Source organism: Acanthisitta chloris, unplaced genomic scaffold, assembly GCF_000695815.1.
Source record: "Acanthisitta chloris isolate BGI_N310 unplaced genomic scaffold, ASM69581v1 scaffold9103, whole genome shotgun sequence".
Lineage (NCBI taxonomy): Eukaryota > Metazoa > Chordata > Aves > Passeriformes > Acanthisittidae > Acanthisitta > Acanthisitta chloris.
The window spans coordinates 212,991-229,992 of record NW_008665476.1 but is presented as its reverse complement, the minus strand read 5'-3'; the positions used below and the strand labels follow the sequence as shown (position 1 = coordinate 229,992).

Sequence of the window (17,002 nt, the reverse complement as noted above, 5' to 3'; positions counted from 1 at the left end):
CCCTACTTCTCCAAGCTGCATCTGTTCTCTGCAAGAACAGACAAAAACAGCACTCCTGATTGCTCTACTAGCCTCTTTTCTGTTCTTTTGTATAAGATTCTCATAGGATCTTTATGATTATGTTTCTAATGTCCTTTTGCCATAGGGCTGGATTTTTTCCTTTCATCATCATTTTAACTGATTCAAATTGTATGTGTTCATCGCATTCTCATTCATACTGTATTTAATTCCAACTCAAGAATGTGTGAATCCTTAGAATTTCTAGAAAGAACTATCCCCTCTCATTTAATTTTTATTCTTACTTTTTTATTTCTTTTTCAATAGGAGACAAAAATGCTCTCAGGAATATTCTTCTTTACCACTTGACACAAGGGGTTTTCATTGGAAGTGGCTTTGAGCCTGGTGTGACAAATATTCTTAAAACTATCCAAGGAGGGAAACTCTACTTGAAAACAGTTAAGTATAGAAAGTCTCCCTGCTAAAGCTTTGTAACAGGGATTTGACATTCCATGTCCATCCACATTACAGAATGGGATGCATTTCTGCAAATATTATAATAGGGCTTGGGGTTGTTTTTTAATGTCCCTGATAAATTGTGTTCGCTTTTGATCCTTTACCAGGTGAATGATACTCTTCTAGTTAATGAACTGAAATCAAGAGAATCTGATCTCATGGCAACAAATGGTGTCATTCATGTCATTGACAAACTCCTATATCCAGCAGGTGAGTATTACTTCAGGGAATTTATACACACTCTTCTGAATCTCTTTACATGCTATGTAGCTGCAATAGCTTTTAAAAAGTTAAATAATTTAAAGATACAATTCCTGTGTGGAATATGCAACAGAAAATTTATCTTGCTGCTCATTTTGTGGAAGAACCTTGTTTGAAACCATGCCAATTATTTGAAATTCTATGAAAGTCTATGAAATATGGAAGACAAGATGTCATAGGTTACCTTTTCCACTGACATGGAAGAATATATATGTACAAGTACATACTTGTGTGAGTGTTTAGGAGTGATTACATCTGATCACTCTAAATGAAAGCAAAATGCACAGTTGTGTATTTCCTCTTACATGCCTATTTCTTTTGTCAGATCTGCCTGTTGGAAATCATCAGTTGCTCACAATCCTGAAGAAGTTGATTAAGTACATTCAAATTAAGGTACTCTTTTAGTAATTATTCCTTCATATTTTTGGCAGGATCTGTGAAACTGTGTACTTTATAATTCATAAGTGATTATCTGGTCCCTTCTTTCTTCATCAGACAGCATTCAATAGTTCCCAGTTGCCCAAATATATTCATAAATGCTACCCTGCACTCAGTAGTTAGAATTCATGTTTTTCAAGACTAGGTAATTTTAGAATATTTGCATTTGGGTAACTCCAGTGTCAACTGGCCCAAATCTGCTCTTTGTTTCAGCTACATTTTATCACTTTAGGAAAATCACTTCTGAGTCCTTGAGCCAATCCCCCTTTTGAAAAAATGTTGAGTGGCTAACTTCCTATGTCATTAAAGCCACCAGCATCAGTAGCCTGTGGAGAAAAGCAGCATCCTTATCTATCTCAGCTGTCCTCTTGAGACTGCATTCTTCCTCAACAATGAATGAGAGGACCTAGACAAATAACATCACCTAACTTTTAGATCACTGAAGCAGTGAATCCTACCAACACTCATCAAGAAACTATAAGGCCAGTGCTTCTTCTTTCTAATTTAAAAATTGCCTTTCTGTTTTTATAGTTTGTTCGTGACAGTACCTTCAAAGAGATTCCACTGACATTTTACAGTAAGTTCATGTTTAATACTTCCAGATGGGTTTGAAATTGCTTTTTAAATGTTGCCAATTCAAATCTGGAATTGTACATCTCTTTCTTTTAATAAAAAAAGAAAGTAATTTCTGGGAAAATAACATATGCCAATGAAGCAAAGGAAGAGAAAGGCTCAAAGTAGAATGTTTCTGGCAGTTGTGCTACTATATGTGTTCTTTCCCTTTCCAGATGTGTGACTGGAAAGTAACCCTGAAGTAAGCTCTTCAAACTTTTTGGGCTAGTCAAGATACATATGGAAAAGATTTCTGTTCAATTTTTAGCCAAGGTTCAGTGCTTGGTGCATAGCAGAATTGTACTGCCTCTTTCTACAAGGCATAGCATTGTACTGTACTCATTCTCCAAGATGTAGCATTGACCAAACTGTGCACTGAGATGCTTCCTTTCTCATAAACATTTCCAGAGGTACAGAGTGTACCTGTTCCACCTGTTTCCCATAGGTCCAAGTATGACACTTGTATAGGAAACAGTTGTTCTGACTGTTTTCTCTTTAGGGAGTAAATGTAATTTCTACTGCGGTAGAAATTGAGACAATTACACTACGGTTTTGAGCATTGAGAATGGACACATCGAAGTTAAAAAACTCTTGGAACCAAAAATGGAATAATTCTACCTTGATTGCAACCTGAATATGAGTCAGCAGTGTGCCCTGGCAGCCAGGAGAGCCAACCATGTTTTGTGTTCTGGGGTGCATCAGGAAAAACATCTCCAGATGATCAAGGGAGGCAATTGTCCTGCTCTGCTCTGGGCTGGTTCAGTCTCACCTCAAGCACTGTGTGCAGTTTTGGAGCATCAATAGTTTGATGTCCCTCCGCTGCCCAGTGTCCAGAGGAGGGTAAACAAGATGGTGAAAGGTCTTGAGGTCAAGACTTATGAGGAGCAGATGAGGTTACTTGGCTTGTTCAGCTTGGAGAAGAGAAGTCTGAGGGGTGACCTCATTGCAGCCCACACCTTCCCCAATGAGGATAGGGGAGAGGGAGGGGCTGATCTTCTCTTTCTGTTAACTAGCAATAAGACACAAGGAAATGAAATGAAAATATGTTGGAGGAATTTCAGACTGGACATTAGGAAAAGGTTCTTCACCCAGAGTCTGTATGGTCACTGAAAAAACCTCCACTGGGAAGTGGGCATGGAACAAAGACTGTCAGAGTTCAAAGAGTTTCTAGACAACACTCTTAGCCATATGGTTTACTCTTAAGTAGTTCTGTGAGAAGAAGGGAGTTGGACTTGATGATTCTTATGTGTCTTTTCCAACTCAAGATATTCTATGATTCTACTTCACATGGCCTGTGAGAGCAGGACAAGAAGCAATGCCTGTAAAATGAAACAAGGGAGGTCAATGTCAGACATCAGGAAAACTGTAGCTGTTGATATAGTTGAATGCAGGTACAGGAAGACTGGGGCCTCTACTGGTGAGGGCTTCTCTACCATGAATGGCTATGAGTCAAGTAACTATCAGAGATGTTCAATGAATACTTGAGTCTGTCCTAGGTGTAGAGGGACAACTTGATCTCCCAAGGGTACTACAGTTATATTCTCTGTGATATTCTGTCTACAGTTCTGCATGTCAGGTTTCCTCTATCAGATCAGCTCTCTAATGAAAAGGGCAATACATTTAAGATACATCAGGGAATTGTGCAAATCTTTGTGCAAGTAATTACATGAACCATTATTATGTACCATATATTGTCATGGATCTCATCATCAATGGGTTTCATAAGGCATAAGCAAGACAAATAGCATGCCAGCAGACTGTCTGCAGGTGACTCGCATGGATCACTGTTTCATAACTAGAACCAAGAATCATACTCTAGATCCTTTTGAGTTTCACCCATTTATATCTATGAATTTCTTCACATCCTTGTGAGCAGACTAAATCTAACTGATCATTGCCATAATGAAATTGTAAGAATGGAATGTACTCTGTATTCCATTTTCTATATTTTCAGAAATTAACATAATTGAAAGCAACGTCCATCCTATCATCAGAAAGGAAGGTAAATGAGGCCCTCAGTATATATATTTCTGCATATGGGAATATACATATCCAGAATATATATTGCATATATTTCTTTAACAGGATATATACTGTACATAGAAAATCCAGGATGCTCAACTTTGCTGGAAAAGCAAAGATACAAATATTGCAATTAGAACTGACTGAAATATTTTGCATAAAAACTTACCCACAGTTGTTCTTCCCAAATGGAATTTTGCCTTTTTCTACAGGCATTTAAAAATATTTGAAAATAATCTCTTTTAAAATAATTTCTTTTATTACTTGTGGGTTTTTGTTGCTTTTTTTTCCCCAAAAAATTCCTTTTTTTTATTAAAACACTTATTTTTTTAGAATTAAGTAAATATGTTTCTTATACTTTGAAGACAAAAAGATTGATTCATTTCCCTATAGTTTTTAATCAGTTCTAACTACCAATATCTGTCAGATGCCTGGAAAGGTTATTTAGCCAAACTTTCTTGTTCAATTTCTCTAGACAAAAGCATGACTTAAAGATTAGTGGTAGAACTGAAGAAAACAGAAAGTGGGGCTGAAACTGCTAAAATCACTAATGACTTATGACTTAACTAAAAGACTCATTGGTTTCACCAGACCAGGTACACAAATAATGAGAACCAGTTTCCCACTGAAATAAAAATGCTCAAAGGGAACCTGTTTGGACTCAGCTGAGAAAGGCAGTTAAAAATGGTGTGCAAAGGATTTTATCCAGACTGCTTAATCAGTGTTTCTGGAAGGACGTCCTTCCAGCAAAAGTGAAATGTGCTTACTTTTTCAGCAGTTTGTCTGTGCTTCATCCCATTTAGCATTAGATACCACCTAGCATATATACTGATCTTTGTTTCCTAGTCTCCATCATTAAATCAGACCCACAGTGCAAAAAAAATGGATAGATTATTTCACATGTTAATTCATCCAAGGCATTTTAGAAACCTTCCTATGATGCAGGCGAATCACTCTCTGAAAACACCTGCTCCTCTCCAGTAAATCCATAGGCAGGATATATGGATGTTTAGAAGCTGAAAGTTAATTGGAAAAAAAATGTCTTTTAAACAGTAATAGTATATTCTATAGTAAAATGTAGGACTAAGTTTTATTTACCAAAGGGAGAAAAATTAATTTTATAAGTCAGTGAGTACTGAAGTGAGTTCCTTTCCATTGCCAGTACAGTATTTCTGGTTTGGGACACACTCCAGGTAGCAATGTCTGGCCAATTCAGCCTTTCTGCTGGTGATTCAAATAGAGACCAGATAAAGCCAATTCTGGCCCTTCTGAGCTTGCTAGTAGTACCACTAGTGAGCAGCAGTTCCCATCAGAACCCCATAAACCCACACTTATCTGTAGATAAAATCTGCCAAACTTGCATGTTAATTTTTTGCAGGAAGTTTATCAGATCATGATGAAAAGGAGATTTCCATTAAAAGATGGCAACTCTGCCACCAGGTTTAGAGGCTGATATCTGCCTTTTGCTGTATCAGTGTTTTCTACTTGAGTTGTGTTTCTATTGTCCATACATAGACATGTATGGGATCTGAAAGATTAAAGAGATCTAAAGCATTAAATCTGATGGAAACACAAATCTTAATGGTGTAAATATTCAAAGGATTGATCCTAGACTAAGCAATACAGCATCAAATGACTTTACTATTTGTTTTGCATATATATTCTGTATCACATGGGAAGGCACAGAAATTTAGAAATGTAAAAATAGAAGAAGTATTTATAAAAATTCTTTAATATATCTTTGACATGATTTCAATTATATGCATCACTTGTATCAATATACATTGGTATTCAATGGAATCTCAACATGCAAAAAATGCATCTAAATTTAAAACAGAATGAATCTTCTTTAAAATATTTATGAATGTTTTTCAGCCATATGTGTAAGAAAATAAAAGAAAAAGCAATGACTTATTCAGCCATGTAAAACTCAGTAGATGAATAGAGCTCTATAATAACTGGGGATCTTTATGATCCCATCATATCGTCTCATCTGCAGCAAATAAATGAATTATTTAGCTCCAAAGTCTAACTTACGCAATCATCTGCTGCAGAAAATTAAGAAAAAAAAGGTGCTTCGATTTGTTACTGTTGAAGGGCACTAGTTAGCCTAAATTGACTACTTTCAGCAATTAACACAAGAACACATGTTTTAAACCTGTTAATTTCTGATCAGTCATTATAATAAGAAGTATTGACTTCTACAAAAATTCATATAAAGGTAACTAAGGGATTTTTAAGGAAAGTAAAAGACATGTACTGTGCTAAGTCTCTACCTCTGAATAGGGAATAAAGGAAGGTTATGTTACAGCAGCTTCTTAAGTAGAAGGTGTTGCCATACTGTGCATTTGCTAATTGACTACATTGATGGTATGTTACAAATTTATTTAGCATCTGCTGCTCCATCCTGCCAGTCAGAGCTACATTTGGATCAGTGAGATCTATAGGAATTGCACAAGATGAAGGAGTTTGTCTTGAGAATTGAAATTAAGATGACCTCACTAATGCTAATGATAGGCACTAATGCTGACAAATACCCTTACAACCATTCCAGTTCATCTCATAAATTTGCTTTTTGTTGTGCTTTTCTTAAGCTGGGTTGCCACTGGCCAAGCCTTGGTAGATTAAAACAAAACAAAACAAAAAACCCCAACCAAATAACCAAAAACCCCCAACATCAAGACACGTAAAAAAATACCAAAGCAAAAAATAAAGTTTCACTTCAAAACAACAAGCAAAAGAAACACAAACCAACAAATTAAATTTAAAAAAAATAACCAAACAACAAACAAACAAAAAAAAAAAAGGGGAAAACCCCCCAAAACAACCAAACACCAAAACCAACATAAAAGAATACTGATTAAAAGACCTAGTTTAGTCTTGGATATCTATCAAGGTAGTAGGAAATGTCTTCATAAACATCTCTCTCCTTTTCTTTTCCCGTTATTGTCTTTTTCACCGTATAGTTTGCATGTTGATTACTAGCAGAGCAAGAGCTGTAAGATTCCAGCAGCACCACAGAACAGCCTTCTTACCAATATATACAGAAAAAGACTTCCTTTCAGCTGCTGAAGATCTGTTCTTTTGCCTGAGACTTGTCAACAAATGTTAAAATTATCAGACACATAAAAGTAAAAAACCCAAAGATTAAAATTGTAAATATTAAGCATGCGATAGGATCTAAATTTAAGATAGCATGTGAGGAAGCATAAAATTGTACAGTAGTGCAACAAATGACTTCTCAGATTTAAACACTGCTCAATTGCAATCATCTGGTTTATTCAGGGTATGGGGAGATAATGCAAGCTTCACCTCAGCCCCAAGGAATACCATAAATATTTTATGTCTATTTGTAACATGTTGTTTTTTTCCTATGTCACAGACCCGTCTATCACACAGATCACTAAATTAATTGAAGGGGAGCCTGAGTTCAAAATAGTCAGGGAAGGGGAGACAATAACTAAAGTGATTCATGGAGGTCGGTATTCTTTCAGCAACTCAATTTTTATTAGTTAAAATATGAAACATTCACTATTTCCAATCAGTTTCCACTTTATCTAGGTGATTCATGGGACATGTTAGACAGTTGTTCTGTTTTTAGCAAGATCTTTGTGAAGTGCTGTAATTTTATTGCATCATTTCTTTCTCACTTCTCCTGCATTTCAAAAAATGGTGGGTTCTTTGCCTAGCTGTGTCCCATAGTTGCATTCAAGACAGTGTTAGGAATGCTCTGCAGACTGACATAATATCTGTTTCAGTAAAGAATTATTTGCTGGTTGTGGTCCTGCAATCAAATATTCAGCATGTGATTCTGTGATAGAAAGGCAATTTTATCAGACAGGGAGGTAAACTTTGCCTTCTGTTTTGCTAGGAGCATTGAGAAGTTATCTAGGATGTTTTTAAAGTAAAAAAAACATGTGGCCATGCTAAATTTTAAGGAAAATTAGTTCCTGGTCTCCTCTGAACATTTTTATTGTTTTGAAAAATATGCTACAGTATTTGCTTGTGTGGTCCAGTCAGTTTCCGCATCTCAAGAGCGGCACTTGTAACATGTTCATTACTTGATTAATGTCTTCAATTTAAAAATCCTTGTAGACCCAATTATTAAAACATACACCAAAATCATTGATGGACAACCTGTGGAAGTAACAGAAGAAAGAATTATTCAAGGTAAATTATGCTGACTTATTCATACTTAGTAAAGTTCAATTTTTTTTCCTAATTGATACTTATGATGGCTCCATAGTTAACATGCTATAATCTCCTTGTATGATAACTTTATCTTTCACTGTGTCCCAAATTAAACTGAAAGAGGGTGAAAAATAGTAGAGCTAGCTATTCAGGAAAGTACTTAGACAAATTTAACATACTCATAGTAAATATCTGCTTAGATTCTTTAAGTAAGACACAGTTTTAGGCAATTTGTTATATTAGGTCATAGATGAGATATTTCTGGAGTGCAAGATTAGTCTGGATTGACTGTTGCAAATATTTTTGCTTTTATTACTGCTGTGAATCATTTGAAAGCTTAACATTTGAGGTTCTTTATCAGTGCCTACAGATGGAAGAGAAGGAGATATATGAAATGCTGGCATTTTACATTATGTTTGGCATTTCATGTGGGATATTAGTGAAACTTGTCTGAGAATTGAGAAAAGGGTGCTTTTTTTTCTTCACCAAAAATTTTGTTTGGAAAATAGTCCCAGTTTTATTCAGAAAACACCCATGTCTTTCATTTAGTTATTTTCATTGTAGTGAATAGTTGTATGAGAATAACTTAAATCTGATTCTTTATTTCAGTCTTGCTTGAATGACTTCTTCAGTTGAATTAAGATTTTCTAAATAAAGTAAATATTAAGACTTTCAGCTAAGTCAATATGTTGCTTTAATACTGTCTTTTCCTTAGAAGTGCTCTGTTAGACAGAATTTTAATGGCAGCATTCAAACTGATATTTAACCAAGGGGATCAAAAGGTGTCAATAAAGAATTATATATCTTGTATAATATGCTTAAATATGTCTCACTCCACTTATCAGTTCCTAGATTTCTTAAAGAAATATCTCTGTAGTAGGTCAAATACAATTGAAATTAGCCGAAGAATTTGAGAGTTACTCTGTGAGAAAATCAAGGGACACAGATGCATATTAATTTCATCTCCTATTAGCTGAATATAAATGTTTAACTTGTGCATGCCAGATCAAGTCCCCTCCTTACAGAGAAACAGAAATATGTTTCTGAAATGATTGTCAAGAGAGACTGGGATGACATGCAAAAATAGGTATCTACACACTGAACATCTACCTTTGGTCAAATGAAATCTATCTGGAGATTTACAACTCAAAACTTTTTAAAAAAATAATCAAAACCTGTTCTTTCTAAAGCAAGACAGACTACAAAAATTCAATAAAAGCAGTCTCATTTTGAAATGGTAGCTAGAAGCTTGCAAATACAGACTCTTAGAAAATATATGAAAATAAAAATTAGGAAAAAAAAGACAAGTTTCCACAATTTTGAATGCTGTTAAAATATTGTCGCCATTTCTGTATATGTGTGTGTAGGACACAAGGCCAGATTTTCAGCCATACACCGACAGTGGGAAGCATTAGGCAAAATTCATCTCTCCAGAAAATGCAGTTCATGCATTAGGACAGAGCTTAAATCCTATTATATCTGATTAAATACACTGTCTTACAAATTTTTTCCAGGTCCTGAAATAAAATATGCCAAAATTACTGCAGGTGGTTCAGACAATGAAGAGAAGTTAAAGAAATTGCTTGAAGAAGGTTAGTATCATTGTTTTCTTTCCTTTCTTCAAAAACTAGAAAGTAAAATTTTATATATATAAACTTACATAATTACTAAATGGATATTCCATGTTTTCAACAATGGTGCTCATACTGCAAAATCTTATCCAGAGATTAAACCTCAGAACCTCAGAAGTGTCCAAGTACAAAATTCTGGTTTGAGTCCCTGATCTTCACATTTCAGTCAGATCCAGAGTTGAGGCTGCCTGAGTCTAATAGATAGTATGCTATGTTTGTCATAACATATGGTGGTTTTCAGTGTTTATGTGGAATTTGATATCATAACAGAATAATGTGGTAACTCAGCACAATACTATGACAAGATTAATTCAGTAATATGCTCTCGTAGGTTTGTCAAATGTTTTCTGTAAATCAATTCTTTTGCCATAACCTGTATCCTATCAGAGGTTACCAAGGTGACCAAATTTATTGAAGGTGATGGTCATTTGCTGGAAGATGAAGAAATCAAAAGACTTCTGCAGGGAGGTAATTCAGTGTATTATAACTAACCTTTTTGTAACAGGTTATGATAACTGAAAACCCTCTCAGACATGTTGATCTCAACATTTTAAAGACTGACCTAGTGGAAGTGTAATTTTAATGGGAAAAAGCACAGAATACTGTATATGAAGTGCCAGATAACTGTGAAATGGAAAAAAGTATCAAAGTTTGATTAATCAATTTTTGATGACATTGATCATGAAAAGAAATTATTGGGATTTTTTCAGTCTTTAAAAAGTTATCTAATTAAAACTCAGGGGAGCAATGAAGATTTATTCCACTATTTTTTTTCAGCAGATATAAATCTGTAAAAAACACATATGGAGTGGAAAGTACTGGAACAGGCCAAATTCATATTACTTATCAGTACTTCAGAAATGAATGTTCATTGCCCTCAAGTTAATAATTAAAGGCATGTTTAGCATCCTCCTTTCAATGCTTACAGGTGATGGATATCAAGACATTAACTTTAATTCTCTTCAAATATAGCAATCCAAGGAATGGTTTTCTTTTCTTCTTGCTCTCTTAATTCTAACAATTTTGGCAATATGTAATGAGTAGATGTAGAAAACTGGTAAAAGAACTTCTGCTTATGAAATTAATCTCTATCTATGAATTTGGAATGTTCTCTGCTTAATGTAGATTAGAAAAGCTATCTATAATAGCAATGGGGAATAAAAAAAGAGAATTCAAGTGATATGTTTATTTGTAAATGTTAGTGTGGACCTGACTCAGAAGCTCAAAAATATGGATGGATATTTCACATGGCATGAATTAACTGAATCCACTTCATTTTGTGCTCACTTTTTAGTCTGTTACAAAGTTGTATATCAGTAAAGTATCTCAGAACCAGATATATATTCACTGAACTAAATCTTGTAGTCCTTCAAAAGCACTATTCTGTGGATGTGACTTGAACTTCAGTTAAGTAAAAAATTTCATGATGGTTGAACAGCTGAACAGCTTTCTACCCAACAAAATCATGCTTGTTGATAACACAGCTGGCTTTAGAGAAAAGCCAAGATATGCTATGAATACAGTTGATTGTAATTCTTTATTCTGTTTAAAACATCTAAATCTTAGTTTCACAGACCTAAGATAGGATTTACCTATAGTCCTTGGAGAGAAACAGGAACTTCCACAGAGTTTTTCATCTTATCCTATCTTAAGTGCCCCAGCTATGTGAAAAAGAGTTGCTCTCTGGAGATTCCTGTTTTGAGATTAACTATTTAAAAGGAAAGTTGGAAATGAAAGAAATTACAGCAAGAAAATCCCTCTATATACTGAACTATGGTTTACTGGTGTAAACCAGGCAACAATGAGCAGCATCAAACTTTATCTGTAGAACTGTTCAAAATTGACAGGTCTGATGCCAGAATCTGACAATTATAACTGCAATTGTAATATTCTTCAGTTACAGTGGTACACAGTTAAACAGACATAATCCATAGAGATAGATCTTACACTGAACCTACAGGTGTGTGAGAAAGAGATAAATAGATTCTTTGTAGGAAATTTGGAAAAGACAATATTGTCTCTTGAATTCTTGCTATTTTTCCTTGCTATTATATATTAGTTTGCATAAGCATCCTGCTTTACCAAATGGACCATATAGGCAGATATGTCTCTTGTTTTAATTTGATTTTTCTCTGTCTTTTCCATGATTTATCCAGTCAGCTACCCTTGGCTGCCATGATAATACTTTACTATATGTTTAGCCAATAAAAGCAGATACACATGCTGCTTTAAGGTTGTTGGTGATAATGGTGATAATGCTTTATGGCCCTCTTATCTACATAAAATTATTTATGCTTTATGGAAACATTTCCTAATAAATTCAACTTCAGTACAGTCACAAGCAAATCTATTATTGCTGTCTAAATAAAAATTATTTCATATGGACTTTACTTCTACTCATAAAACATCCAGCACTGCTTAATATAATCAGCAGTGTTTGCTGAAACAAACTTCAAACTGAGATTGCAATGTATGACTCAGCCCTAGAATAACATGCCTTATGGCATGAATAGTATGGTAGCCTGCAATACCTATGCCCCAAAATCACATTGTTTCCACTGAAGGCTCCTTGCATATGTGCAAACGCTATGCCAGATTTAACTCATTTGTTTTTGATGCTTATCGTAGCTGGAACTGAGTACACCAAGGTTACTAAAGTAATTGAGGGAGAGCCACAGATTATCGAGAGAGAAATCAAGAGAGTCCATCTGGAAGGTTAGTTTGTCTAAAAATCCAGTATCACTAAGACCTGCTTTGTCTAAAGTGATCATTCCAGGTGAGGTTTTACAGTATTTATTCACAAAAATGGCTAGGTTCAAAGCCACTATTTTAGCAAGAAGACTTTTATAATAGTTTTGGAAAAGAATTATTTCACTGACATTGCAGAGAAAAATGTTGAGGTTTACCTTGTGGCTAAAAATAACTAAAAGATTTGGCAAGAATAGTAGACAAGAGGAAATGTCTAACCACAAAGCTTAGGTAAAACATTTGAATGAAAATGCACCATAAGAATAGACTTTTCTTCATGCAGCACGTCCAGAAGAAGATCACGTGAGTTGTTTTTAACTTGAGTTATTTTTTGTCAGTGTTAATGTGATCTGTTGTTGTGAGGGTTTATCAGCATTGTGAAGGGGCGGGTAGGGTGGAGAGAATATAATCTCTGGGATTGAGCAAATATCTCTGTGGTCTACCCTTATCCTGTTCTTAAATGAGGGAAGTTCTTTGGTTTGAAAAACCTGAATGGTGTCAAAATCCAAAAGGTTCCAAATATAATTCAGCCTGGTTTTATAGCAGGATTTTGTTCTTTGAGATTAACAGTAATTTTTAAATTATCTTTATTCAAAGTTAAGAAACAAATTGGTTGGGGTTTGTTTTGTATGCTTGTCCTTTTCCAATTCTAATTCTAATAATGTAAAATAAGTTATTCTCTCAGCATTTGCACTAAATTCAGAGGAAATAATTATCATGGCTTGTAGAGAATGAAATTAAATAAATATGTTTCTACTTCTTAAATTTTGAAGTCTGTGCTAAATACTGAAGGTATTGTAAGTATAGCTTCAATGTTGAGTAGTACAAGGTATGCTGGGAAGTCTACTATTGCCTCTGTGATCTTCAAGCATGAAGCTTATCTGAAGGCATAATTGTATGAAGAGCATATAAGTATGGAAAACATATTTTGGGTGCACCATATTCTGTCCTTGTCAGGGCAGTGCAGAGCTTGACATTTTCTATCATGGTGGTGCAGACACCCAGTGTTTAGCCCCAGCTTGAATGAGGTCAAGCCTGTATCTTAGGGCTCTGCATTTATACACCCTGTACCTCAGGATAAAAAGAGAACTGATTGCAGCTTATTAAGTGAATATACAAGTAGTTCAAGTTTGTAAAGAAGGAAAAATAATACAGTAAAATTTCTGTGGCAGTAACAGAATTATCTCATGCTTGTGAAAGGTTTTTCCACCCAATGAGGAGACATCTGGTTTAAAAAATGTCTCACGGTTTGATGAGAAAGAGGAAAAAGTGTCCATAGTTTCAAGGAGTCAGTATTTTGGAAAACTGATGTATCTGCTAATGAAGGTGGTATCTATTCAATATCCCTTGGTCTGCTCTACCTTTTAAAACAAAAGTCTGAAAAATTAACTGAACTCTAAATGTGGAATCGTACTGTGGACTGAACTCACAATGCAGTTGCAAAGCAAGCCCTAAACACACCTGGAAATGTGGCCAGCGTCTTGTGGCTGTTGAGTTCCAAGCATATCACTTATAAATAATTCCTGAATTAATGCCCATACAACAGACCTGGCCATTCACTGCCAAAAGCTGAGACTGAGTCCTGGACTGTGCATTAACCTGAGCTTGTCCCTCACTGACACTATCAGATGGCATTTGCTGAATGAAGAGCATAGGCAAAATGTCCTGACACCTGCCTACAACATGTAACCACCTGTAGAAGACCAATGTGGATAATGGATTAATTCACATGCTTAAAATACAAAAATACTTTTGAAATGTTTCTAAGATTTAATGGATGATTGCACATGACAGAAATGTATGAACTGTATTATAAGCATTTGTGCTTCATGTAATCGTCAACATGCTAATGGGCCAAAATTCTAATTTACTGAAAACATAAAAGAACAGACTTCAAAAGTCAGCAATGGTTTTCCAACATTTCTAATAAATTTTAATTCAAAGGCTCCAACAAATAACTTCTGACTGCAACATTTCTGTTTTCTAGACGCACCTGTACGGAAAGCACAACCAACCAGGAGGGCACAAGGTAAAAGCAAAACATATATTTAAACATTATAGCATGTATCAAGTATTAATCTCAGTTATGTTAAAAGTCAGGAGGACAAAGAAAAACCTCTAAAGAATATAGAGTTCAAAAGAAAAAGTTGCATTTCTGATTTTAAGAAAAAAGTAGTGTTAACAAAACTTGTTAATTATTGGGTTTCTAGATTTTTTTTCTTATATCTGAAAGCAGCTTAGATTATGTGCTTTAGCTAAACAGTGTCTCAGATGATAATAAAGTCATCAATGTGAGCTTTGACTCTGAAGTCTTTACACTGTGAAAAGAGCTCTCTGGGATTCCCCACCATGGGGTTTACAACTCATGGATTATATGTAATTCAATTAATGAAGAAGGTGAGAGATCATTTTAATCTCCTAGCTGCCAGCACAAGAGTGAAATGTTCAACACCAGGCTTCATCCTTACTCTTTACATGTCTGTTTCACAAATAAATACAGTATATAGTGCAACTATAATATATATGATTATAAGTAATAATTAAGTCTCTTTTTCCATTTTTACAGGGGGAACAGCAAGAAGAAGGACAAGACTAGCTCATTCCTAAAGGCTATTCAAGATAGAATCCACAGAATTACAAATTAACAACATGGTCTCTGAGAGGAAGAAGAACTGTGTGTTAAAAAATGAGAACAATAGAAAATTAAGCTGTTTTGATAACATAGCGTAAACTGAACCATGAATCCACAAGAAGATGTGAAGCTGCAGATACTCACTGCTAGCACAGTGCTCACTAGGAGTAGTCCATCAGAGGTGCTTTAACTGCTCTTGATAGTAAGTACTATGCAGGATAGGATCCTGGAACAGCTGCAGGCCATTAACTTCTGTAGAACCAGGATTCCTTCTTACACTGGCTAGTAAGTGTCTGCAGGATTGGATTAAAAAAGAGCAGGGAAAAATACAGAGTGTATTTTTTTATTATTATTATTATTATTTCCACTAAATAAGAAATATAAATGAAATTAGATCATTTCTAGAAAAAAAAAACACCTCAGGTGACTTTTAGAGTAATCTAGGGAAATATGAGAGGTTAACATAGCACTTATGGTTCAGTAGTATTGTATGTTTTTTACAAGTCAAAAATCATCTTGTGTTTAATGTCGTAATGACATCAGTAATGTTACCTTTTCTAAGCAAACAAATATGCCTTATATTAAATGTATCTTTCCTCTTTTTTTGTCCTACACTGCATATCCAAATGCCTCCTAGTACCACGGCTTATGGAAGCTCTGAAAAAACAAAGGCAAAAAGCAGACATTATGAGCTTCCTGCAGTGTATTTGAGATCATGTTGACTTCATTATTTATAAGATAAATCATTCCCATTAAAGGAATCCTATACCAATACATATATCGAGATCCTTAAGTGCTTTCCCACTTCTTTTGATTATTAAAGAGAATTATAGAAGGAATAAATGAAATGCATGTAAACAGTTAACTCAGCATGGAAAAAGGTATTACAGAAATGAGACTAAGTCTGAAAGCTTTTGTATCAAACCATGCCTTGCTAATGTCTGGTACTAATGTGGATTTGTCTGTAAATTATGTCAATTTTTTAACTCTAGTTTTGTACTCATAAAAGTTGTTTGCCTTTATTAGCAAAAGATGAAAACCAAATATTCGTGGAGTAGAAAAAACATATTCAAGGTTCCTTAATTTTGCAAACCAAAGTTTCAGAGTTGTTATCTAATGTGCTTTTATACTTCTGTTTTGAAAGAAATACTCAATAAAGAATTTGGCTGAACTGTGCTTGCTTTCATTTGTAAATACTTTATTTTAACAGTAAAGCAAATTCTAAATATTCTTAAGATTTTTAGTGCAGCTTATAATTAAGAAATATGCTTTCAGAGAAGCAAACTGATGCTTCTCTTTCTCACTTAGCACATGCTAATGCACTTAAACTGCATCACTCTCCTTAAACAATGAAAACCCTTCCCTATGTCCAGAATGACATACCACAAGCTGCTATCAGAATGGTACAGCTACCTGATCATTGGACTGGTAAGCTGTGTAGCCTTACTGGGATGTCAGATTCTCATTAAGGTGTCCTCCGTACCTACTATCAGTGCTTTAATGGAAGAACAGCTTTTAATCCTGGTAAGGCCTAGACAGCTTTTAGATGAGAATGAGAGCTCTTAGGACTATCTAGGAAGTGAACTGAAGCTGTCACCCTTCCCTGGGGCCTTGATTGTCATTAAATAGTTGGCTTTAAAGTTTTTTCTTCACTGCTGTGCCACCATATGTGGCAGGTAAGAATTTAAAGATCAGTCAGGTAAGATTTTAAAGGACAGTACTTATGTTAGGGGAGAAATGTGCCTGTGTTTTCCTCTCCTCAAAAGATATCTGGAAATGGGGAAGAAAATGGGATGGTAATGACAGATAAAGTGTGGACAGGAACTGGAGAGAAAGCAGAAAGAAGCAAGAAAATGGATTAAAACATCTGTCCTGTGGTAGGACATTTTTAACTCTTCAAGTGGGAATAAATTTGTGACATACCACAATTTTAGTATATTTTCTGTTTTGATAG

The 17,002-nt window shown here is 34.9% G+C and overlaps 1 protein-coding gene across 1 annotated transcript in view; it reads left to right on the top strand.

The window, feature by feature from the left end:
• POSTN (periostin, osteoblast specific factor) overlaps positions 1–15,093 on the top strand; it is a 25,559-nt gene extending 10,466 nt beyond the window's left edge. The window contains exons 11-21 of the mRNA XM_009071775.1: positions 325–455; positions 621–723; positions 1,100–1,167; positions 1,744–1,789; positions 7,229–7,324; positions 7,942–8,016; positions 9,552–9,629; positions 10,056–10,136; positions 12,297–12,383; positions 14,404–14,445; positions 14,983–15,093. Coding sequence (XP_009070023.1) covers positions 325–455; positions 621–723; positions 1,100–1,167; positions 1,744–1,789; positions 7,229–7,324; positions 7,942–8,016; positions 9,552–9,629; positions 10,056–10,136; positions 12,297–12,383; positions 14,404–14,445; positions 14,983–15,023 — 848 coding nt within the window. The 3' untranslated portion in view covers positions 15,024–15,093. The remainder of the gene's footprint in view (positions 1–324; positions 456–620; positions 724–1,099; positions 1,168–1,743; positions 1,790–7,228; positions 7,325–7,941; positions 8,017–9,551; positions 9,630–10,055; positions 10,137–12,296; positions 12,384–14,403; positions 14,446–14,982) is intronic.
• Positions 15,094–17,002: the final 1,909 nt, after the last annotated feature.